The sequence below is a fragment of the Pezoporus wallicus genome, unplaced genomic scaffold (genome assembly GCF_028554395.1).
Source record: "Pezoporus wallicus isolate ANWC-B61680 ecotype Strahan unplaced genomic scaffold, APGP_CSIRO_Pwel_v1 contig_3952, whole genome shotgun sequence".
Classification (NCBI taxonomy): Eukaryota; Metazoa; Chordata; class Aves; order Psittaciformes; family Psittacidae; genus Pezoporus; species Pezoporus wallicus.
Genome location: NW_026635034.1, coordinates 3,237,484 through 3,262,511, shown reverse-complemented (window position 1 = coordinate 3,262,511; position 25,028 = coordinate 3,237,484). Strand labels below are relative to the sequence as shown.

General features: G+C 41.6%; 1 protein-coding gene across 20 annotated transcripts in view; it reads right to left on the bottom strand.

Annotated features, from left to right (window-relative positions):
* The window catches only part of AKAP13 (A-kinase anchoring protein 13), a 208,590-nt gene that overhangs the window by 29,210 nt on the left and 154,352 nt on the right, over positions 1 to 25,028 (bottom strand). For 11 of the 20 annotated variants that reach the window (XM_057420147.1, XM_057420493.1, XM_057420062.1 and 8 more), the window contains 8 exons: positions 18,962 to 19,308; positions 15,833 to 15,886; positions 13,016 to 13,078; positions 10,690 to 10,873; positions 9,379 to 9,487; positions 6,061 to 6,186; positions 2,085 to 2,127; positions 691 to 796 (listed from right to left, as the gene is read on the bottom strand). In XM_057420147.1, the coding sequence (XP_057276130.1) occupies positions 691 to 796; positions 2,085 to 2,127; positions 6,061 to 6,186; positions 9,379 to 9,487; positions 10,690 to 10,873; positions 13,016 to 13,078; positions 15,833 to 15,886; positions 18,962 to 19,308 (1,032 nt within the window). The remainder of the gene's footprint in view (positions 1 to 690; positions 797 to 2,084; positions 2,128 to 6,060; positions 6,187 to 9,378; positions 9,488 to 10,689; positions 10,874 to 13,015; positions 13,079 to 15,832; positions 15,887 to 18,961; positions 19,309 to 25,028) is intronic. The other 9 variants (XM_057420237.1, XM_057421548.1, XM_057421062.1 and 6 more) reach the window with 6 other exon arrangements.

The window sequence follows — 25,028 nt, the reverse complement described above, 5'->3', positions numbered from 1 at the left end:
AGCCAAACCCCTCCAACATATATTAATCTCCAGGGGACAACCTAAGGCAACAGCAGCCTGTGTGTGTGAAGTATTCAGTATGAATGTAGTTATTTCTGTAACCAATGCTGTTTCCAGGAAATTCGGCTGTGCTGAGCAGCGCTTGAGCTTCAGCAAATTAAATCTCAGGTTTTCAAGGATGGAAAAAGGGGAAAAATATAAATATTGGCCATCATTAAAGGTCACAGCTTGGGCAGCTTCTCCAGCAGTGCACGGGGATTTTGTGGCAAAAAGGAGAAATAAAAGGGAAACACAACATGGCCTTCGGCAGCCAGTCCCTTCTTACAGCTCCTGCCCTCGTTTTATTAAACACCTCTCAGGTTCTCTAAAAATTAGACCCATCCATCACTGCAAAGCTGTAACTCATCCCAGAGAACAATCTATTCTCTAGAATAAATGAAGCTTCATTCTGTGGGGAAAAGAGGCAAAAACATTGCACATGAAAACTCATCTCGGGTGCATTTCAACTTTGGGGTGCATAGTTCCCATGTAGCTATTCCCTATTACCCCACAGTCCATCCTCCCCTTGCAAAAGGAAAAAAGCCAGTCAAAGAGATAAATACCACCCTACGGGAAACATACTGAAAAACAGAATTCATCTCTGCTACCTATGGGTATTTCACGGCTGCATAAATCACAAGAAGCACTTACTTTGCTCTTCTTGCTGCTGGACATTTTATTCCTGAGGTAGCTGAAGGTGCGACTGACTTTGGTTGCACCTTTACCAGCGGGGACACTGCTGCTCTCTTCAGATATGCTAAAATCAAAGAAGAAAGAAGTTGCTTTTATTTTTCTTTTCATCCCACAGCATTTGTTAAATGGATGGATTCTTTTTTAAAGGACAAATGCATTTATTATCCAACAAAGTGACGGGTTGTTTTATGGTTGTTTTATGCTTCTTTTCAGCAAAGAAGGCAAAGTGAAGACAAAATGCCAGTCCAGTAGCTTGTCACGCATTTCAAGGAATCCTTTTATTTGCTTATTTTTAGCAATCTCCATTCTCAAACCATGCCACAGCACCCTCTGCTGCTCCTGTGGTCAAATAACCACTGATCAGGCCAGCACCGGTCTGTTAAATGGCAAATACTGCAGGTACAGAGCGAGTCTTGGCATTTAATCTTCAGTATTTTAGACATAAAGGGACAGACATGCACACATCCTTTAAAAAGAGAAATCCCCTTCTAGAGGATGAGATGCAATAAGCCCTGAAGAGGCAGTGAGTGTCTTTACTAGAGACCACACTGCAAAGCCTCCCTTGAGGAATGAGAATACTAATACCAAGTAATAAACAGTCATTTGTATCAAATGAGGCATTTCTGGGAACCAGATATTTTCTGGCAGTCTCTACATGCACAAGCTTATGACTTCATCGTCTATGAAAGAATAAGAAGTTATGGAGGAAACTATCATTGCATTAAAGGACGCAGTCTGTCAATAGGAAGTACAATGCAAACCAAAAGCAGAACAACAGAAAGACAAATGAAATCAAGGAGGAGAAAACAGCAGCAAGCTGCAATCAAAGAGTCTCCCAGCCACAAAATGAAGCCAAAGCTATCAGAGTGACACAGAGACCAGACACCCAGCTTCTTCAGTGCCACAAATGTCCTTCCCCCAGGGAAGTGCTTTTAAAGCTGGCACCCACCACCAGAAAGACTATCTCTTCTCTACAGCTTGCAAGGATGAAAAGTAACAGACAAAACCATGACCTTTTTGGCCTTCATTATAGAAATATAAATGGAATTGACTAAAGGGAAGAACAACTACTTTTAGTGTAAAATATAACTCAGGGTAAATTGATACTGTTTGATAAGACACAACCTGCTATGTTACTAGCTACGGATAAACACAGAGGCTTGTTAGACCTACAACAGACTTGTATATTCTATGATCTATAATATTCTTAAGCCTTTTAAGATTGTCACCAGCCTGACAACTTGTGTTTTCAGCTGAAGTGCACGGGTGCCAGCAAGGCTTTTGGGTGTCTGAAGCAGAGCCCACTGCAGGAGTCCCACCAACAGAGATGTGGTACCCCCAGAATACTGTACCTCTGAACCGAGGAAGCTGTGGGGCCGCCAAATGCCTGTGTACCTGGAAAAGATCGGAGGGGCAGGGGGAAGGACATGTTAGACTGCAGTCTTAGCCCGCTGAGTTTAAAAACAGAGTTTGTGTATTTGGATGGTTCAAGAGGAAGAGGAAATGTTTTCCAGAAGTGAGTGTTTAGAATAGATTTCATGTGCTCAGGATAAAGCCCGTTCCCTGTATTCTTAGGTGCTCTCAAATTAGGTGCTGAGGTGAAAGCATGCTTAGCATTTTTACCATTCTTTAGCTATTAAGCAAAGGATGGGCATCTGTGCTGGTAAATGTGCTGGTAAATCAGGGTATGTGAATCAGAACTGCCAATAGGTATAAATGAGAATCATTCTGCCACAGTGCTTTAATTTATACACCACTAGAAAGAATCTACTGTAAAACACATCCAGGTTTCATGTACGAAACTTTTATACTTGATAAAATTATAGTACATTTTCCCATCAAAATCCTGAAGCACTTCATAAAGAGTAAGGGAAACAAGGGAAGCCTTATTCCCTTTTCCACGAAACATTACCAGCCTAGGGCTTAGTCACAAAAACACTGTGCTTGAGGAAAGTCTGACTTTCAACATGAAGCTGAAGCCCTGCCAATGACACAAGTTCTCTTTATATGCAAGAAACCTGCTTGCACAATGCATTTGGAGCAGATTAGGTACCTGACACCATTTACCAGAACCATCAAAGAATACTGAAATACCAGGATGAACTGAAGCAAGGGCACTCTCCAGGTTAACTGAGCTTGTCAGGACTCCAAAATACCCTCACTGCAAGCCCTGTTTGCAGCCCTATCTGAAGTTCAAAAAGCAGAATGATTGATGATCTTATTAGCCTTGGTAAGCAAGGCAATACTCTGGCTGCAAATTCTGCTAACATACTAAAGCTAAGGGTGAGTGCAAAAGGGCCATGCGACATCAGAGGCAGTGAGGGTCCTCTATCCAAAAGCAGTAAGTGCATTAGGAAGAACTGTGCATACAATATTATGCCTTATGATTCTGAAATACACATTTTGCTAACCGCTGATTCAAGTGTCAACACGGACTGGGCCAGAAGTATCATTTCTTCACACTGAGAAACTAAAATACAAGCATACCCCATTACCTAATCCCTGCTCGGGGATCTCTGTTAGTATCTCCCTTGCAAAATCTTTCATCTACTTAATGATCTATCCCAAATACATCGAAGTTAGCAATACTGTAACATTCATCAAATGAAGTCTACTACTTGCTTTCCTGACTGTGCTGGAGGTTTTTGTAGAACATCCACTACCAAAGTGCCTACTAAGCTCACACAAGCAATACACAGACTTCCAAATCCCTGGTTAATGCTCCAGTGACTCTGGTTCACATTTCAGCTCTAGTTTGATTTTAACAAGCAGACTTCCTTAGTCTTTCTTTTTTTTTAATAGATTCATCAATTTGACTGGATTTAAGTATTTCATACACCCTTCTGTGTCTTTGCAGGCAGTGTAAGAAATACGAACACTGAATCAAGAGCTGTAATAACTTGGTATTCGTGATTTCTTCAGCACCTTAACAAAATACATTGCATGTGAACTTCAATTATGTACTACTTATCCTTCACTGCAATAATGTTTCATCTTTAAAATGGGGGATTCTTGATTCAGGCAAAATGGATTCAGACAAAAAACAAGGTGAAAGCCTGCTTGTGATTTCATGCTTCAGGTTACAGTATAACATCATATGATCAACACTCTGCTGCAAGCCATAAAACCCATGAAGATAAGCATAGGAAACGACACATTTTCTCTCCTTCAGGGTTTTTTACAGAAGAGGGGAAGGAAGATTTATTTCCAATTTTTGTGTTTCCTATCATGACCAGGTTCAAACCTAAAATATGACTTCACAACCCACACACATAGTTTTGTTCAAAGGACAGGACTGCTTTCTGTGTGCAATGAATACGGGCTTGCAGCCAAATATTCATGTAATTATCTGAGCACCTTTTAAGCATCACCCACCAAAATTATTTTATATGGTAGCTGGACTTGAAATAATTCATCAAGGTCCATTATGCTGAAAACAGCAACTGGATTAGGGTGTTGCAGACCAAAGAAACCAGCTCACAACCCCTTAATGTTGACAGAAATTAAACGTTTGTGGGTCAAGAAATTCAAAGGCTTCACAATAGTTTTCTGAATGCACATACTGGCTTGTTCAGCCACCTGAAACCTACAGCTTAAATATACCATGATATCGAAGAAACTCAACTAATGCTCTAGTGAAAAACACACATGGAGAGGCTGAGGAGTGGAAACTGAAATCCAAGTGCAGTCTCAATGCTAATACACACACCCACCCTCTCATGAGAAATGAACCCAGAACATGTGAGAAAATAAACAAGCTGATCTGGGACTACTACATGAAAAATGCCCATTGCCAAAGCAGTCTTATGAATAGCTGTGGCTAAACCAACCTTTTTATAAAGTCACCACAGTACCCTCAAATATGAGGGAATAAAACACATATAAAGAAAGCAGCATTTTTGTTTTGAGACAGTATCTGACATTATTTTAAATGCTCATTGTTAACTGGTTGAGGGAAAGAAGATAAATACTGGCCAACAGAAACACCCCCAAAACTTCTATACCCTGACCTGACTGGTAGGAATTATTCAACTGGTTGGATGCTTAAACCAAACAAAAATAAATTCAACCCCAAAACCCCAAACCCCCTCCAAAACAAGCAAAAACCCATGAAGAAAAGCAAATCCACCAAAAAGTTTAGCCAAGAGTACTCTGAACCGTGGGAGCAGGACACCAATGCACAGCTGTGTGTTTGCAATTCACTTTGTGAGGACCATGAATTGAGCGCTTTGTTGAAGACAGAAGGACAGAGCAAAGGGGAAAGGAGGGAGAAGCTGAAATATGGAAATGGGTAGTATCACACCAGGGAAGAGTACAGGACTTTCTTGTAGAAAGGGACAAACAGTGAAGACTGGGAATGGAAAGGAGGAGAATTTAGATATCTATGGAGTACAGGTATCTAAGTGGATGGAGTGTAGAATTCTTAAATTCAGGAAGCAACCAAAATCTGTTGGACTGGAAAGCAATTTCTCCCATCCCAGTATGGGCAGGAGGGATGTGGGATAGTTTCCTTGCAAACCTTTGATATGAACCAACTAATGCAGCTACTCTGAATTTTATTTAGGTAGAGAATTATTTGTTCTGGTTTACTTCAACAGTCTAATAAAACATGCTTAAGAAATGGGGAACTTTTTCTATTATCACTGATAAGACTATTTAAAAAAACCAAGAGGCTAAATTATTTTAATTCAATCTTTTGCATTAGTTGGGCTTCTTTTAGCAATGGAGTTTACACGAGGAAAAAACCCACCACCATATAACACTTGTCTGTTTCCCAACAAAACTACTATAATATCAGGACATGGACATGAGCATCTTGATGATACAAGGTGCTGAGCTGCAACGTGTGCTTTTGCTCAGGAGTTGAAGTTGCAACCAAGATTTACAGAGTATCAGGGCTTCTCTCCTCTTCTCCTGCTTCCACTGAGCATTGTACTCATTCTCACCTACAGAGGGGCAAGGATCTACCTCTTCTGTTAACTGCATGCACTGCAACAATCTCAAGACAAGTATTTTGCTCTTAATAAAAAGATAATGACTACATTGCTGGTCAGAGTGGCAAACAATGGTATCTGCCACATGGACACAGACCAAAACTAACCAGATGAGAAGTGGTGGTGCTGATGTACAAGACTTTGGATTATAATCCTTTTATTCTGCTACTAGTTAGTATTCAGATACAGGACTAAGATAATGCTGTTAGACATCATGCAGTGAAAAGGTTCATTCAAAGTTTGCAAGGTGAAACTTCAAGGCCTCAAGCAGGAAACCAGATTTCCCTTTGTTTCCACCCATAATGGCTGCAATGCACAGAAAACAATTACTTACTATCCACCTCCTCCTCCTCATCACTGGAAGAAGAGCCAATAGAAAAGAGAGTTTTAGACTTAGGAATGAGTGGAGAGATGCTGAAGGAGAAGGAAATTCGTCTCGATGGTCGAGTCCGGCCCTGGGCTGAGAAGTGGGTTAATAGCAGACATTAGAGCATGCTTGAAAATGCATTTAATAACATAAAGGAGAGGAGAGCGGCCAAAGCAAACTAAAACCAAAGCAAAGGAAATGTCTGCAAAGCAGCTGGCTTCAGAAAAGGCACAAGAAACAAAGAACTGAGAACGTGCAAATTCCAGAGGATGCAGGTTTCAGAGGATGCAGGTCTCACTGCATGCATAACTCCAGGTTCAGGCTTTCCTTATTTTTGCTGGCATCTTTTTATAGGACCTTTTAATGAAGATTTAAATTTGAACAGTTATTTTCCCAAACAGAATACCAACAACATAGTGGATCTCTGGACAAAGGGCATCTGCTTCACTGAAGTAACTGCCAGGGAATTGAACTAGAATGACTCAAGGTTGCTGGGTACCCATCATTCACATGGTATATCAGTGTGTCCTCGGGAAAGATGAATGGGACAGGGCTGGGGAAACTCTGCCCCAGGGACAGGTCAGACCTAAGGGTTCTACATTAAGCAACTACACCAAACATCTTCAGTGCATGTATTCAGGCACTTTTAAGTCATTCCATGGCATGGATAAACCAATTCACTTGCACAACAGGGTAAAGAAGCTAAAGACCTTATCAGTATTAAAATTACAGGAGAATAAAGTAGAAATGATTACTCTCTTTGAGCAAAACACCCCCCTTAGGTCACATATAAAGAGAATTTTTTGTATTGCTGGTATCATAACCCCAAACTAAATTCAGAATATAATATAAAAATACTATTCAAGGATATTCAATGCAATGCAAGCAATGCAAAGCAAACTCCCCTGAAATTTTCCTTCAGCCATAAGTCACAAATGCCAAGAGGCAATTTGAGTAAAATTATATGCAAACTTTTCCAATGTAAGCAGAACAACCCTAGAGGGACCCAATGAAAGGCACTGAAATAGAACAATTCAAAGCAAGACTTGTGCATTAGTTTTGTTTAGACTGCCTTTCAAAGGAGTAGTTTTAGTGTCCCAGACCTGAAGAACATGACCAGGCAACACTGCTTTCTTTCTTCTGTAGTCTACTGTCTATTTAGACTAAAAGTCAAGATGAACAATAATACTTTACTGTAAATAGAACCACCTCCTCCAGCACAGTTCAACTCAACTTCCATTTCAGTGGTTTTATTTATAGCAGTTCCTGGCTTTGCAACAATGCTCCACACTGGAAATTTGCTATTCCAAAGCCGAAAGCAGTCTTCCGAGCACTCCAGCCAACAGCTCTTGTGACCTCTCTCTATAAAATGCTGAAGGATTAACAGTTGTGAATGGCCACAGCAGCTCTTGGAACATCTGAGACATCAGATGGAGCGCAGGCTAGAAACTCGGTCTTGGAAGTAGCTCCTGCCTCAGTTCATATGACAATAAACAGGGAAAACAAGAGAAAGCCCTCTGTGTGTGTGTTAATTTGGATTTAGTTTCTGAGGCCTTTGTGCAGAACATGCTGCTTTCTTCCCATTCAGACCCCTTTGGTTTTGAACACCTACCACAAAATTACGCAAGTTTTCCTAGAATTCACCTCCATGAAATCAAGGATTTATTCTTGCATATCTCTCAAGTATTCTGTTGTGATAATATCAGTGTCAAACCTAGATGATACAAGGGAATTTCTACAAAACCTTCCTGTAAAAGGCACTAAGCTGCTTCACATGTATTATGGTCACATCTCAAGTAACTTTACTCCTCTTTGAAATCAACTGAGGAAGAATCAAGTGATGTACTGATGAATTCAGGAAAGTGTCAGAGTTGGGAAGAGTCCATGACCTGTGAAAAGACTCTCAGGGTTGGGAAGAGCAATCTTTTTGGTTGCTCACATCAACCGCCTGAAATTCGTTACTTTTCAGAAACAACGTTCCTATAAAACTGAGGCCCTTCTGAGGAGTCACAAATTAACAACTGAGAAAATAAAGCTCACAGAAGCATTAGTAACTTTTAACTTCAGTGTCCAAAACTCGGACACATCCACCTCAAAGCAACAGACTAAACCTGGTATTTCTTTCGCAGTCTCTCTTCACGACCATCATGGCTAGGCCATCTCTAGAAGACGGGCTCATCAAACCTGTCTACCACCCGCTCAGGCCTCGTGGGCGTTTTAACATGAGTCAAAGAAGAGAGAAGTGGAAAGACAGGAGGTTGTCCAGTTCCAAGAGGGAGCTACAAATCCTCCCCTGTCATAAGCCCCGCCACAGGCCTGAAGGGAAGTCTCAAGGGAGAGGGAGATGAACCTCAGCTGACCAAGCTCTCTCAGCCACCAACAGTCCATTTGCTGGGAGATAGCCAAGTTATTCACAGTGTTTGGTTACCAATGGCAATAAATTGGTTCCTTAACAGAAGTAATAATGAATGTCTTCAGCTCAGTGAGCAAAGCCACTCCACAGAGCAGGAGCCGGCCTTTCCATGGGACAGATCTGCCCGTGCTTTGGTTACCGTTGCTGAGGAGCACATCCGTTAGGCCACATGCTTATTAATCACAGAAGAACGATGGCAAAGGATGTTAAAACTTCTCCTACAAAGCATAATCTCTGTGAGCTTCCTCCTGAATGAATAAAACGCCCTTCTTAACGGTGCCTTTCCCTTGTTCAGCTTTGCAAGGAAGAAGTATGTTAATAAAGAGGAAAAGATCAGAGACCATCACTGATTGACAAGAGCAATCTAAAATGTCAATACCGTTTCTGGCTGGCAATTAACATAATGAAAGCATGTGTAACATGGTCCTTCTAAGCACATCCAGCTGCAGCCTCCTGAATGACTTTTTCAGCTGCAAGAATCCATTCAGTGATGCTGCTGAATTCACTGCAATAAGTGAATTCTTGTTATTGCCTCAATTAAGCTAAACTGAAAAAATTTCACCTCATCACCATTTCTTCAGAAATGAGATTTGATAAATTACACCCAACTGCCCCAAAACATTTAACTCAAAATAAACAGCAACAAAATCCCCCCAAGGAGAACAAGGATTCGCAAGTTTCCATGTTCTCAACATTCAGAAGAATCTAAACTGAGTTCTGCCCTTCCACCCACAATTCCATGCAGCAGTGAAAAATTCCACATAATATAGGAAAGCAAGAGCAGGTACTAGCAAATTCTGCCTTGGGAAGGTAGCAAGAGATACTTAATAATACAGATGAGAGAATGGATAAGGAAAAACTGTGTTACTCACTGTCCAGCACTGGTTTACTAATTGACATTAGAGAAATAGATTTGGTTAGTGGAGATGAAACAGCAGAAGAGCAGAAATTAAATCCTTGTGGCGGTGATGTCTGATGCATCTGCAGAACAGAAAACAACCACAGTGAGCAAATATGTGAAGAACAGCAGCACCATCCCCACTTCAGATCAGTGCTCACATTTACTGAAATTCTGACTTTCAAACAGGGGAAAATGTCAGTGATCCCATTTAACAGGTGAGAAATGCAAGAATCATGGAAAATATGAACAGTGCCACACAGGTAAAATGCAACATTTTAAGTGTAAGATAACTATTTATGCAAGAAATGGTGAGCCTCTGGCTGCTTGATCTTCTTGCAAGGTATTACAAGATGGATATTGTTAACTGTCCGATGGCTGCTAGAATTACTGCTGTGATTCCAGTTCCTCAGTATAACTGGATTGTGGTAACAAATCTGATGCTTAGCTGTGTGTTCTCCAAAAAAGCCATTCCTCAAAGCAAGAGAACACATAAAAGTCATGACATGATAGCTCTACAGGCTGGATCTTGTAGGACCTGTTCACTGCCTTGATGTACAGCAGTGATTTTATGAGGTAAACGGCCTGGCTGGCTAATGATTCTGGCATGAGCCCAGAAAATACTATGGCTGAAGCTTCAAACTCAGAAATGCAGGGTATTTATAGTGTTTAAGACTGTAATTGTTTCATTAATATAAAAAGCAGAGACTCTCATAGTACTGTGGCACACCAATAACTATCACAGACTTCCACTCCAGAAAGACCACTCTTAATATTCTTAATACACAATTAAAATTTTGCTTAACTGTTGCTTATTCTAATGGGCCTTTTGATTTTGGTTATGACTCTGAAAGGAAAAAAAAAAATCTTTATTTTCCTCCTACACTATGAAAATAAACCTGAAAACTTCAGCAGACAAATTACTACTTGGTAGTCCATGTGCATTTCAGGACTGCAAAAGGGAGTGTAAGCATTAATTGCTGTAGCCTTACAACACCTCTGATTGATGGTATCCCTACATCTATACTAAAATGTTCATAACTTTTCCACAATTATTCATGCGATCAGGGGAAGAAAATCCTAAGACTTTTGCCCATCAACCATGCTGCCCCAGAGAACCAAGCAGCAAATTTAACACAGTGGAAATTCTTCCATGTTAGAGATGGAAGATTTTAATACTATATATATATATATATATATATATATATATATAGGTGGAAGCCTTCACTTGGGAAAACTTGAGGTTGTTTTATCTAGATATCCAGCAATAGCTAGACAGCCTTACCTGGTGATCGTATTCTCTCATTTCTCCTTGCTCGAGTTCTTCAGTGAGCAAGACCAGGGACCCACACTGGTTGCTAGCAAGCGGACTCCGTCTGAGGTCTTTGGAGCTCAGAGAAGCTGCCTCCAGGTTTGTAGAGGGCTTCTTGTTCTCACCAGAGTCTCCAGCAAGGCCTTCTAGGCTGTAACTGAAGAGAAAGCATGGTGGTTAGATGCTGACATACTCTTAGGTACCAGTGTCTTTCAGCACCTTCAAGTATAGAACACAAGGCAGTCGCTAACTGAACTGTGCAGGGATATGCTGATTTTATTCCTCAGCATGTTACTTTTTTAATGACCAGGTGCAGACAGCAGTGGAGGGGTTCCTGTTTTTCAGACCAAACAGCAACATCTTTGCACCTCTAATAAGACACAATAGTTGCTTGAACAACTGTTCATACTCGTGTGGTCAACAGCCCTTCCTACTGGTTCTTTTCACCTTCTGGAGCACAGGAAAATCTAGAAACACCTTAAGATTTCTGTAGTTCCACATAGTCTCTTAACTAGATTTTACTAGGCTCCCCTTGGAATAAGTCACTCAAATTAAACTACCTTGTATCAGCATGGTGCTGCCTGGCCTGGACCAGCACCCAACGTTCACCTCTGCAGACACATCCTCCGGATCTGTTTAGTGCTTGCCACTGCACAAAGCTTTGGCGCTGACAATGTCCTTCTTTCTGCCAAAGCTGGTTTCTTTCTGCTGCTAGACAAGCAACCTCTACAGAAAGAGGTTAATATATTCTCTTCTCACCCACACAAAATACCCCCTCTTTCGCACATGGCTATTTCAATTTGATATATCTTCTTGACATTATCTTCGCTTCTACCCCTTCTGCTCCTTATCCCCAAGCACTAATAAGCCCACTGCAATGCCAGCCTGGATTAAAGAGCAAGTGTCACAGATACACCTCCTGGTACACTAGCACAGCTCCATGGCTAACGTTTGATTTGATGCTCCCAAAGTCCTGCTCATTTGAAGCAAGACCTAACCTGGATATGTATCTCCACCTGAGGCTAACCATGACATCTCAGTGGCCAACAACCTGGCATTTAAACAAATGAAAGGGAAAAAACACTATAAACTGTACAGATTATTCAAAAAAACAAAAGAGCTTTAACTTCAGGTAGACTTGCATAGTGGTGATTAACGTTCTGGATTCCTTTAGAAGCATCAAGTGGCTGATCATCTATGCAAAAATTGCAATAAACCTTGAATAAGAAGCTTTAGTAATTTTTTCATGGTAATTAGAGAGAAAGAAAACTAGTTGAGGCATTTACAATTTAATCTGCTTTAGCAGATTAAACTGTAAAGAAGATTTTGACTCAACAATGTATATCAATAGCAGGCATTATAAAGTTTATTCTAAAACACCTGCAGAGAGAAGTCAGTCCCATTTCTACTTATTATTTATGGCAGAAGAGTATTATTTTCCTTGCAACCCAAGATGTTAACAGCGATGTTACACAGTACAGAAAAAGCAGCATGCTGTTTGTTGTGACACAAACAGCTCGAAACTGCAAATATCAGCCATTAAAATAGTTGTCAGTGGGTGATACTGATCTGTAACTTGTATATACAGACCAAACATAATTAAATATGTAATAGGGACAGATTAATTTCTTAATATCTAGTCTTCAGAAAAAGACTTTAATAATAGCTCTACCCACAACCAGCAGGAACTGCCAGAGGAAAGCTATAAAGCTATGAAATCTGGGACGCTGGATTCCAGGCAGCATCAGATGGAGATCTGACTTGCAAGCACCAATCTCAGCTCAGGGACTTTCTACAGAAGAGAAATTGTCATCTGTGGCTGTGAGATTGGGTTTTCACAGCAAGATTTACATGATGAGTCTCTTTGAAGAAAAAACTAGATCTTTCAATTTACAAAGAGCAAGTCTGTATGAACTCAAATCCTTTATGAGATCCATCCAGAACAAAGCGGCACTGAATCACATTAACTCTTCTTTTGATTCTTTGGCTGTCACCATTATCATTATGATCACTGCTGTGGAAAAAAAACATGCCTTAAAATCATCACGGAACAGAGCAGCTCAAACCAACAATGCAGCTTCTTTAATGCTCGAGGCCAACAAAAAGCAGCCACCACCTTCACCTGCAGCCCAGTTCCAAAGACCCATTCCCAGGTCTAAGTGCCGGAAAAGCAGACGAAGCAAACAAACACGTGCACGCTTCAGCCAGAGCAGCAGTGGAAAAGGCGACGCACGCAAAGCTGACGGCAGGGTGTTTGCAGTGCTCCTTTGCTGCTGCTGCACATTGATTTATACTGTACCTTCTACAAGTAAAGTCAGGACCCATGGCAATGAACTGTACGCCAGAGGGACACCAGCTCAAACTAGGAACATCAAAAGAGGCAAAGAAAGGAAAAGGGCTGTGATTATTGGATTGCTATGGAATAGGGGAATGTTAAAAGACTCTCCCTCTTGCATATCTTAAAAAAACCCAAACTCATAAATAATGCAGAAACTACGACATATTTCTGGCTGCCACAACACACCAGTGTGCCCCAAATGACCAAGGTTACCACCAACTGGGTAGCAGGCCAGCCCATGCTTCCCCCAAACTGACTCCCTTAGTGAATATACAATCTACCGGAGAAACTGCTCCTTGTGGGGAGAGAAGTTTTGGGGGAAAACGAGGCTGAAATGCACCCAAACCAATTTTGCAAAAGTAATCGCATGCATCCATTGTGTTAGTAATGATTAGCATTCTTCTGGGACCTGTCATCCCCAGATCAGAGAAAGAATCCCTTAGATAGATTTAATCAAGTCCCCTCCGTACAAGTATTAATAACCTGAGGCTACACTAGGGAAAAATAAGGAGAGAGCTACATTCTTAAGTGCTACACAGCAGATATGTGAAAGAAGAAAAAAACCAGGCTTGTCGTCCTGCTAGCTCGGGATTAAATCAAGTCTTCAAATAGTACTTTGACTAGGAAACCTTTCAGCACCCACACCCCAAAGGATCCCAAGTTGCATCTTGAAAGATACCAGAAATGTAAATATAGGATGCAAATAGTTTGGTGGTTAATTTAAATACTGCTTTTGTTATTTTTTTTTCCCTTTGCCAGTTTGTGGCTCAATTGCAGGTCTTGCAGACATGGATAAATCAATCTTCTTGTCAGCTATCACATATAAAGGATCCCTAAATCCTGGAAAAGCTATCCAGGAAACATATGTTGTCTGAAGGGAATTTTGCATCAGCACATATCTACCAGAGCAGCACTGCACAAGTCCTGCTCCCAGCCCCTGGCCTGCAATCCACATGGGCAGGAGCCTATGAAAAGGGAAGAACAAGTATAAGCACCCCATGGCCACAACTTGTGAATGCCCGAAGCCTCAGAGGGCACAGAGGAAGGTTTAAAGCCACTGACTGCATCACCCCATACCAAGTCCTCATACAGTTTCCACTCAAAGTCCAACACTGGAAACATTCAGGAAGGGTTTAACAGTTTGTTTTCAACAGTGGGATTCAGATAATTGCTACCTGCTTTGTTAAGGATGTTAACTGGGTGAGGATGCACCTGAAGTACCTGTGCTTTGCACCCCAAAGCTCCAGGTGTGCTGCACCAATAGCTCTCAGCACAGTACCACAAGCCTTCTTGATGAAGACATACCTACCCGTGACATGCCAATATTTCCAAGTACTTCATCATCATCCAACTAAACCATCAATCAGGGCATGCAAAAAACCCCCTTTACAGGAGATCACTTGTGGAGGGGTGGATGAGCTATTACACACGTCAGCCTTGTGGGAGAGCATAAACTGTTGGAATTACTTTCAGGCTGTTGCTCTGCAACTGGGGTTAAAGAGGTTTATACCAAAACAGTTGGGAGGCCAGAAAAAATAGAGAGGATGCTATGAAAGAATTACCACACATTTCAGATACGATGAGGTATTTTAGGTTGCCTGTGTAAGACTGTAAGCTCAGTGTTTCAAGATATGACGACTCTGAGTACTAACGCAGCTCCTACAGAGGAGCCTGAAAAGGCAACGGGTAAAAAGATGTTCATCTGCATGAGGTGAGAACAAGAGCACTTCCTCCAGAGCACGGAGTGATGCAAATAAAGTGGCTTCATAGAAGTAAAAAAGGATGCTATTTCTTGTGCTTTTTTTAAACATTTTTTTAAGAGCCCTTTCCTGAACTGTACAGCACTGCTCATATGGCTTCATTTATGCTGATGCATGGTGAGACCCAGTGATTTTTTTGGTAATAACATAATGGCAACAACTTTTCCATATGTGGAAGTATGGTAGTTTGTTTATGCATACACATAACCCCATCCCTTTCATGGGAAGTGAAATCCTGAGTTAATGTGCTCCAGGAGCAGAGGTAGAAGATGGGGGAGATAAGAAGAGGTTGAACCACTGAAGGGAAGAGGTTAAACTTCTCTTTTTTTAGCCTAAAAATGTGTAAGTGTGGATGGCCCATGTGTCTGCTATGTCAAAATTAAATGTCCTATTGTATATGTTAATGAACACCACAAAGGTTACGTGAGTGAAACTGCTTATCTGTGTGAAGGACGAGAAACTGAAAGCGTGCTATGCAGAAGAAAAACACAAATGGAAGTAAATGTGAAAGATGGTTATAAAAAAAATCTCTGAATTCCCCAAAACCAGCAAAAGAGCAAAATTAAAGCCATTTAATTCAAGCAGCTTCAGATCTGCAGAGTGTTCTCCAACTCTGAGATCGTGCCTGATGCATCCCCTCCCAAGGGAACCCTCCCGCAAGTCTTGGCAGGAGGCTCCGATATGCTTTAAATCTGAATTACACCCAGGTAATACTTGTAAGTAAACGATTATTTTAACACAACTCCAAATCTTACACATGGCAAAGGCCAACAAAATGATGTCTAAGATTTCTCCACATTATTAACATAACATATCCTGGGGAAAATGGCTTGAGCATTTGCTCTGTGGGTCAGAAACGCTGCCCTGGGTCAGACTGGAGAGGGAAAGAAACCAAGAGGGATGCATAGCTCTAACGCCAACGCTTCCAGGGGTACTACTACAGGTTTACTAACCAGGCAGTATGGAGTTAGTAGACATTCGTACATAAAACAGTTAGTCACGTTAATTGGCTTTGTACCTTCTCCTATGAATGGGAGGCTTCTTTATACCATCCCCCAGAACTCGCATTGAACTGAAAATGAATCATGGAGAGTGGTCAGCAGCTTGAATGGAAAAAAATGAACACGTGGCAGCTGAAGGAATAATATCTCCAACACACAAACAGCAGAGGGAATGGATGTACAGGGAAGACAAAATCAGATACTAAAGGGAATAATGAGTTTTTCTTCCTCTCTCTTTTACAAATAAAGCTAGGGTTTGGTTGGTTTTTTTTTTGTACAGAAAGGAGGTTTCACAGGTATCGACCCTATTGCAACTTAACTGCTGCCAAAGCCCGGTCGGTTTAAAGTTGAGATAAGGACGAGTATTTGACAGAAGCTGTTCACAACCACGCTTAACACCAGCTCCAGTTCTGCAGAGCTTAATCCATCAGTGAAAAATGCCAGCATCTCTTTCCTCAGAACCAACCACAAAAACACTGCATCATTGTTGAAAGACAGGCATTGCAAATCCGCTGTGAATGTCAGGAATTAACTGAAGGATGAACATCCTTTTGTGGCAGTCCTGTTAGGTTTCTTTGTATCTTCAATAGCAAAATGTAGAGGATTATCCGTGAAGTGCATTTGAAGAGAAGGGGGAAGCGGAGGGGAACTGAGCGTGTTTTCACATTTCAAGATGATTACATTTGTTCTGATCTTTTCTGTGAACATTTATGCTCATCCCTCTTACAAACATAAAACACACAACAATGGAAAAGACCAAATCCTACAAAAGACTGATTTTCTTTTTCCATAGGTTGAGTCCTGTATCAGCAGCTCCATTTAAGCTTGACTTAGTTGCCTTTGCCATAGGGAAAAACTATAATTGGTGTGGATGGGGACTGGACCAAGCCTTTGTTAGGGCAGAAGGCACTTCTTAGAGCTGCGACCCCATTCCTCTTCCTGGCTGTGCAGCCCAGTTCTAATCCTTGGGTTGGATTTGGTGGCAATTACACTTTATTTAGTTAACTTTCTACTCATTCAGTGAGTACAACCTGCTCACTTAGGGTGCAAAGAATTCGCCACGGGTGCCCAGAGGATGAGAGGGAGTATGGACAAAAGGTGGCAGGTGGTGGGAGCAGCACAGTCCTGTCCATCAGCAGGACAAACCTTTGCTAAGCCTTGTGCTCCGTATTACTTCACTTCAAAGGTTTATTAAAGTCAAGTTACAATGATGGGATTTCTCCTTTAAATGGAAAACTATCTACTGCATGTGAAATTAATGAATAAGCAAACACCCCGAATCTAACCGATTTGTATGAAAGGCGCTTGTTTGGGCTTCAGTTCCCCAGTATTTGTTGCTGCTCGCTAAGCAACCAGAATCATATCACAACAGCCACGTATAAAAAGAACACCCTCCCCCTCCAGCCAACCCAAATTCTTTTGTAACAGAAACAAAACCAAACAGGAACCAAATCAGCACCAGAGACCCACCCAGCTTTTCGTTTTGAGTTAACCTGTGACAGCCATCCTTATGTAGCAGCAGCTGCATCTAAGAGCATACGAGAACAATTACTCTTCCTTTAACTTCTTACACTTACAATGAATGTATCTTCCCATATTGGGAACAGCCTCAAAGTCTGACACAGGAGAGTTTAACCCAGCTGTTAACTGTTAGCAGTAATTGCCAGCTATGCAGTTTATTACCCTCAGAAATCTGTACAAAACAGGTCCCACACTTAAATCTCTCCAAATGAGTTTATGAGCTTATGGACTCATCCTATCACAAACCTGCATGTATACTTCTGCTGACTCTTTTGTAGCTTTAAAAAGAAAGGTAGGACTTTATGTGTTTAAATATTACCTGGGGACTAGGAATGAAGCCAAAAAAAAGGTGGCAGTGGTAAACAACAACAATAATAGTGATAATAAATCTTTCACCCTATGTTAGAGGGTCCTGAATATTTCTCACCATTGGCTTTAAAATCTGAAGGGTCTATGATATTGCTTTAGTAATACCCACAGCTCCTAACACGTGAAGGATGCACATGTCTGATGGGAGGCTACTGCCTCGCACAGGACTTCCCAAATGGGTCAGTAACAATTTATTAGGAATCCGTTGCAAATGGCCAGTTTTAACTCAATACATCACCAAATGCAACAGCTCCACTTATCTCAGAAGCGGAGCCATGGCTATAAAGACAACAGCAAGCAGCGTGGAGAGTGGCACTGCACTGCACACCTCGGCTTGCAGCCCCTCTAAGCTACAGGTCTACACCAGAGGGACAGGAGGATGTGGCACCCTGACCCTGCTGAAACAACTGCCCATCCTGCTCTAAAAGCACTGCAACGCAGTAAAAACACTGGCCAAACCTCCACTGGTTTCCGAACAGGCAGGGTTTAATGTCAAACATCCATCAGCCCAGATGTTGAATGGTGCAAACTATGGCAGGGAACCTTATACCAACTACTCTATTGGTGTGCATCTTGCTTCACTTCCTCTTCCCTGCTGAGATGGCACCTTTTCTCTCCACAGTCACTTTTCCCCACACAGTCAGTGTCATCTACACACTCAAGTGGCTGTTGCACCTTTCCTTCCTATCTTCTGAAAGAACAAATGGAGGAACTTCCCTTCTGAATCTTCCTGACCACCACTGGGGACACCAGTGATGGGTTAGGTGACACTTACTGTTCAAGAGACCCTAAGGCGGACCAGTTCTGTGAAACAGGGACCACCCATCTCACCACTATGAGAAGCCTCCACACCTCATTTATACAACACTGGTGCCTGTGCTATCTCTTAATACAATCGGAGTAATCAGGGTTGTGTTTATTTTGTGATCAATGAGATTTAACACTCCAATAATTCCTTTAACAAAGCCCTTCCTAAAGAAAGGGGTAGTGACAGTTCAAACGGAAGACTTGTCCCAGGGTAACTCCATTTTATCTGAAAAGCTCAAGCATACTGTAGGCATTAAGTACTTTAATCCTGAAAGTTAATTTAAAGAAAACATACAAACATAGGTTAGGAGACTGCCTTCACCCCTTTGAGTGATAAAGAAATAACCAGAAATGACATCCTCAGTTTTCTGTTTTATCATGCTGAGTCTAAAGCTTTGATAAATACCTATGAGTGGGTGCAAAGTAAACCAAAGCAGCCCTTCACTCACCTCCTCTGATTTATTTCTGCTTCATTGGTGGCGTTCTTCCCTGGCCCCCAGCTGTGTCGACGGAAAGGTGACAGTGGTCGCATGGAGTTTCTTAAGACGGAGGAATGAGTGGGCACATCTGTGATACTGTCCAGCTCCTCTTCCTTCTCTCCTCCCTCTGTGGCCACCATGTTAGTGCAGCTGCCATCCAGGCTGTGCCTGTCCTTGGGCTGGACAAAGTTCCCCATCGGTGGGAAAGGAAGGGATGTGTCGCTGCCCAGGGATGAGTTCCTCTCCAGGGACATGGTGTCATCCGCAGAGGAACTGGAGCTGGTGACATCGCATGCAGAGTGCTCCTCTTCAGGCTGCTGTGGAAGAGAAAAAGTAAAGTAGAATCACAGACTGGTTTATGTTGGAAGGGACCTTTCAACGTTATCTAGTCTAATCCTCTTGCCGTGGGCCTGGACATCACTTGTTAGATCAGGTTGCTCAAAGCCCTGTCCAACCCAACCTTGAATAGTTCCAACAAAGTGAACACATTTAACATGTTAAACGAATTAAAACATTTTCTATTTCACATGAGCTGAGCTATTTTCTAATTGATAGCACGAGGCAAATTAACCATCACAGAAGTGAGATGTTTTGCTCTGGTTTCAGAAAGGGATGAAATGCTTTGCAGAGCAATCTTTCAGCCCTCAAGTCCCTGGCTGCCATAACCCTGCACTCCCAGCTTGGATCCTCTGCCTGCCTTTCTCCCCAGTACTATATGCCATCCTACACAGCAATTTTTGTGCCTTTCTGTCCATTTCTGGCTAAACCTGTTATTGTCAAGGCGGTACCAAACCGCCAGAGGTAATGGGGAACTGGGTCATCATGACTCCTGATGACAAACTCCAGCCTCTCCTGTGGTACCTGGGGTGAGTCGGTAACTCTCAGCCACGAGAGCTCAAAGGCAACGTACTGTCCCACTACATCACGCAGCACAAAAGGGACAACTATTCAGCAGTAGAAAACAGACAGGAAAAAAAGCCCTAAAAGCTTAAATCTCTGTCCTTCACTACTTTCCATTAAGCAGGAAGTTAATGCCAGGGTTTGCAGCATTTTTCAATTCCAACTGGAATTGAAAAATGTTGTTCCAGAGGCTCAGCCAGTCTGTATTACATGTCTCAAGTCATACTGCCATTTTCTGGTTTAGTTTGCTCCAAAAGCAGTAAGTGGAAGCCAAACTGGTTCCCTCTGGCCAAAGGCCATATGCTGACCATACAGCCCGAGAAGAGCCTGTGCGCACTCTGTGTTCCACATGGCCAGCATGAAAAAACACAAGCCCCTCTCTGACATCACCTTCAGTCTGAAATGGTGTTTGCCTCAAGGGACTGACATGGGAAGTTCCAACTTATGCTCCTGCAGAGCCCTGCGCTCTATCATTTAAAATAATAATAGGGAGAATGATCCATCAGACCACATATAATAGACTATTCAGCAAAGCCACAGCAGTTAATTGTTTTCAAATAGCAGGCTCGGTGGGTCTCAGCAGAAGCTGAGTGCTTAGGGAGCTGCAGGCTTTCAGCTCTCCTCTGGCATAAGATAGTGGGCTACCAAATCCAGTTCTGAAGGGACAGATGGACATCCAAACCCACACAGGGCTGGATGCACAAGAGTGATGCTGCCCCACAGCATCCTCACCTCGGAGCCTGTTGCTATGGCTTCGTTCAGGCTCAGTAGTGTTAAATGCTCCAGAGAGTTTTGCTTTTCTGTGCCTTTTCTGCTGGAAACACATGATAAACTAAAAGCTTTTTTGTTACACTGAATAAAAAGATGTTCAAAAACTATTCTAATCTAATACTTCAAATATAAATCCCTGTTTCAAGTTTGGCTATTTTTTATTCTTATTTCAGTTGAACAGGGTACACAATCATGTCCATAAGGTGGTTTAAATAAATGTTGTCACACTATTTCCTTTCTCCCATCCACCAAAGGAAAAATGAAAAGAAAAACCCCAGCATCAACAGCACAGTACCAAAGTATAATCTACCTTTTAAACACAAAATACTGCAACATATCCCTCCAAAAGCACTCATATCATGGTAAGAACGTCAAATATCAATGATCAATTTGTGTAAATACTTTCATAGTGCACTTATACTGTAAAGTATTGGATCTGACACACATTTGAATAGGAAGAGTAGATTAAAACAAGAACGAGCTGAAACGGATGCCCTGTAAAATTTTTGATGATGCTTAGTGTTATTCAAGATAATCTGATATTTATGTGAGTCATGATGAGCACTTACTGAATTGCTTAAATCCAGACAGATTAAGTAGTCATTATTTGGATAACAGCAGAGGAAACAGTCTGCTTCACTTTCTGAAACACAGGAAAATCCTGCTACACATGAGGGCAGCACAGCAGGAGGAGAGAGGACTACCCACCAGCTGTACAGTGGAAGGATGGGAGAGTTTGGAAACATTAAACTTGGATGCAAATCTAGCAACAGGAGTGCAAAACGTCAAATTCTATAGGGAGGAATTAGAGGAAAAAAGAGGGATTTTTATTTCCCACATGAGAATACGGCTCCAGTTTAAAATGCAGAACAAAACCTGCCTCCCTAGCAGGGAAGATTTAAGCTTTCTATTGTAAAGCGCAGTTAAAAGAGATGTAATTAGAAATGTGAAATATGTTTGGTCCATTTTAACTTCTACCTCGAGTACCAGACTGACTGTAGAACACAGTGAACAATTCCCTTGAACTTGTGGCCCATGCCTATTCCTCTAAATATATTCTGTCTTCAGTTAAATGATTTTTCAGGTTTGGGGTTTTTGTTTGAAACAAAGCAAAATAGTTAATCCTGGTCTTTAACAGTTAAAGCCCAGAACTCCGTCTGCACAATGCCAAGTGTGACTGACACATCTAAGAAACATCTATATTGCAGCCACCTCTGCAAGAAATTAGCTACCTGGCCAAGTGCCAGTAAATATGCGCTGCTCTTTTAATCCTATTTGAGTAAGAAAATACCCTGTTTGCAGAATGGAAATGGTTCTCTAAAGTGTTCTTTTCATACAGGAAAAAAGAAACATTACAGAAATATTTTCTTCAAGTTAGGCTTGCTGCATTGCACTTCAATGAATTCAGTCCTTAACTGTGACCATAAAACTCATGGACAAGAACCTTTACAGCATGTGCTAACGGGCATTTGCTTTGCTCTCAGAAACAATAGTTGGTGACAAACTACTAAGAAGAAATGAAATAAGGCATAAAAAGTGAGTTTTCTGAGAAAGAACATTTGTACTTGTTCAAGAATAGGGATAAGTGAAATCACTGGGATGGCGGGGGTATAAGATAACTCCAGCTAAATCCCTCCCTCTGTAGGAGGCCTCGATAAGTGGAATTAAAACGTTCTTTCACTCATTTTCATTATGACAACACTTGAAAAGCTGAGACACAAATTTACTCCATCCCATGATCTCCCATGTGACAAAGACATCAAAGGTGGTACAGTATTTAAAGAAAGGGAGAAAAAAATTAAACACTGACATCCTGAGGTTTATTTGTCATCCCATTACACTAATGGAGTCAACAGCTTTGCTTGGGTTGAACGTAGGTAATGGGTTAAAACTTAAACAGGGGAAATTCAGATTAGATATAAGGAAGAAGTTCTTTACTGTGAGGGTGGTGAGGCACTGGAATGGGTTGTCCAGGGAAGTTGTGAATGCTCCATCCTTGGCAGTGTTCAAGGCCAGGATGGACAGAGCCTTAGGTGACATGGTCTTAGTGTGAGGCATCCCTGCCCATAGCAGGGGGTTAGAAATGGATGATCTTAAGGTCCTTTCCAATTTAAACCGTTCTATGATTCTCTGATACATAATCTAGCAGAGTAATTTTTTAATTCATTCGTCTATGGCTCCAGGCTCCCTAAAATTAATCTCAACAGTGGCCTTCTATTAATTACTTATCATCATTTTTGTGATCTGGATTGCAAGAGTCTTCCCTTGGTGAAAGGGAAACGCTCTTCAAACTTTTATTCCTTTGGGTCTGGTATTTTTGCATGGATGCTGGGCTTTTGTGTTTGGCTTTTTAAAGAGAAACAATAATTCTGACAAAAATAAATGCGAAATATTTCTGTCTTTGTGTATTTCCTTGAGCAAACCAAAACAAAGGCAGAAATCAAACAACATTCAAGGGGTCAAGCTGCAACCCCTTTCTTTGACAATGATCTCTGGGCTCCTGACTTCCCGAGGGCCGTTTGTCTGAATCATTCCCCAAGAGGCGCATTGAAAAACTTCCCAGTAACGCTGAATTTCGGCGGCAGGTTAAAAGTTAAGATGAGCAAAGCGTATGGGCTACACCCCAGGATGCTGCCAGATGACTGTGAGCAATGACCTTATGCAGCATTAATCATTCCAGAAGGAGGGTGTTGCAAAGGCTGCCCAGATGGAGAAGGAAAGCAGGATGATGAGAAAAGGGGATAAAGCACTGACGCAAGAAAAGAAACCTTTCTGCCGAAGACCTCACATTGGAAGCGATTTCTGTATTTCAGTGACAGCCTCTGAAGCCTGAAAAACTAAGTCAGGTTTTAGTGCGAAAGCTCACTGAACCCAGCAGCTCTTGTTATGCAGCTCAGCTCATGTCCTTCAGAGAAAGGAAACAGGACAGACAAGCACAGGAGATGGCAAGGAGATGGTAAGGAGAAGAGCACATGCCTAACACAAGGGACAGCTTAAGGCACCTGCAGATTTTGTGACCCCAACACCCCAGATCCTTAATGGTCCTGGGACAGAACCAGGGCTTAGAATCTCTGAATTCCAAGTAATGTTTATGGAAGCACCCTAAAGACCCTGGACAAACAATGGCACGTTCCTCCTAATCTATTATGCAGTTAACAGAGAAGCGATTTATACGATAAAAACCAACTCTAACAGATGAAAGGTTCAACTCTTGTTCCATACAAAATGGAAACAAGAACAGGACTAGCAATAACAATAACCAGCATGACACTGAAAGGTTTGAGATCCTCTTTTTGTTCAAAACCACGTTCTCTTCACTTCGCAATTTGGTATGAAAATTGTACTAATAACTTATAACTAACTTATAACTAACTTATAACTAACTTATAACTAACTATAGCTTATAACTAACCCACTACAACCCAGACATGCATCTTTTAATATCTTTCAGAAGTAAGCTTACATCCAGCATTTATTTTAGTGGTTATTAAGAATAGTTTTAACTTGCATTTCTACCAGCTGGGCTCAGTCATCTAAAAACAAAAGATGAATTAAGGAATGAGCTCACTACACTAAACTAGTGTCTCTGGTCCTTTGAGAACTAACTGTAGAAAAGGTACTCAGATGAATTCTGAGAAAGGAGACAAGGAATCGGGTTAGTCAGCAAAGCAAGACAAGAGAAAGCAACTGAAGTTGAGATTAGCTTTGAATAACTTCCTAAACTCAACACAAGAACCTCCTGAACCCACTTGTAGCTGAAGTCTGCAATCCACTGCATAATGAGAACAATGCAAATGCTGCCAAATTAACAAATTCCCTTTCTATAAAGAAAATCATTTCCTCCCTCTGCCCACTGGCAATTGAAGATCTGCTTTCCTCACCACAACCTCCTTTCCCTGCAGCATCCCTACTACACTGCACTATCCTTTTTAACCTGTGATTTTCCTTTCTAGCCTTTGGAGAACAAAGCTTTCCCCATAATGGAGGGAAAAGGTGGAATTCTGTACACTATAAAATGCACTGCGTTCCCACAGCTCTCTTCTCCCACGCATCCCCACAGAAGCATTAAATTCAGGCTCAAATGGCAGTCAGCTGCTGTAATTCGTGCCACTCTACACAAGGAAATTGAAGACAGTCTGTGCTCTCCCAAGCAGCCTTACAGTCTCACAATACAGGGTCCCACATCACTTTGAGGGTAAGATGGGAAAGGGTGAGGCTGGTGAGTTCTGTGCCCTACCACATGCATTAAGGATGACTATACTGTTCATTTATAGCCCATGAGATCACTTAGCCTGGGCTGTGGTGTTTCCCATTCCGCTGGAAAATATTCCCCATCATCTGATTCGATTTAAACAAACAGAATTTT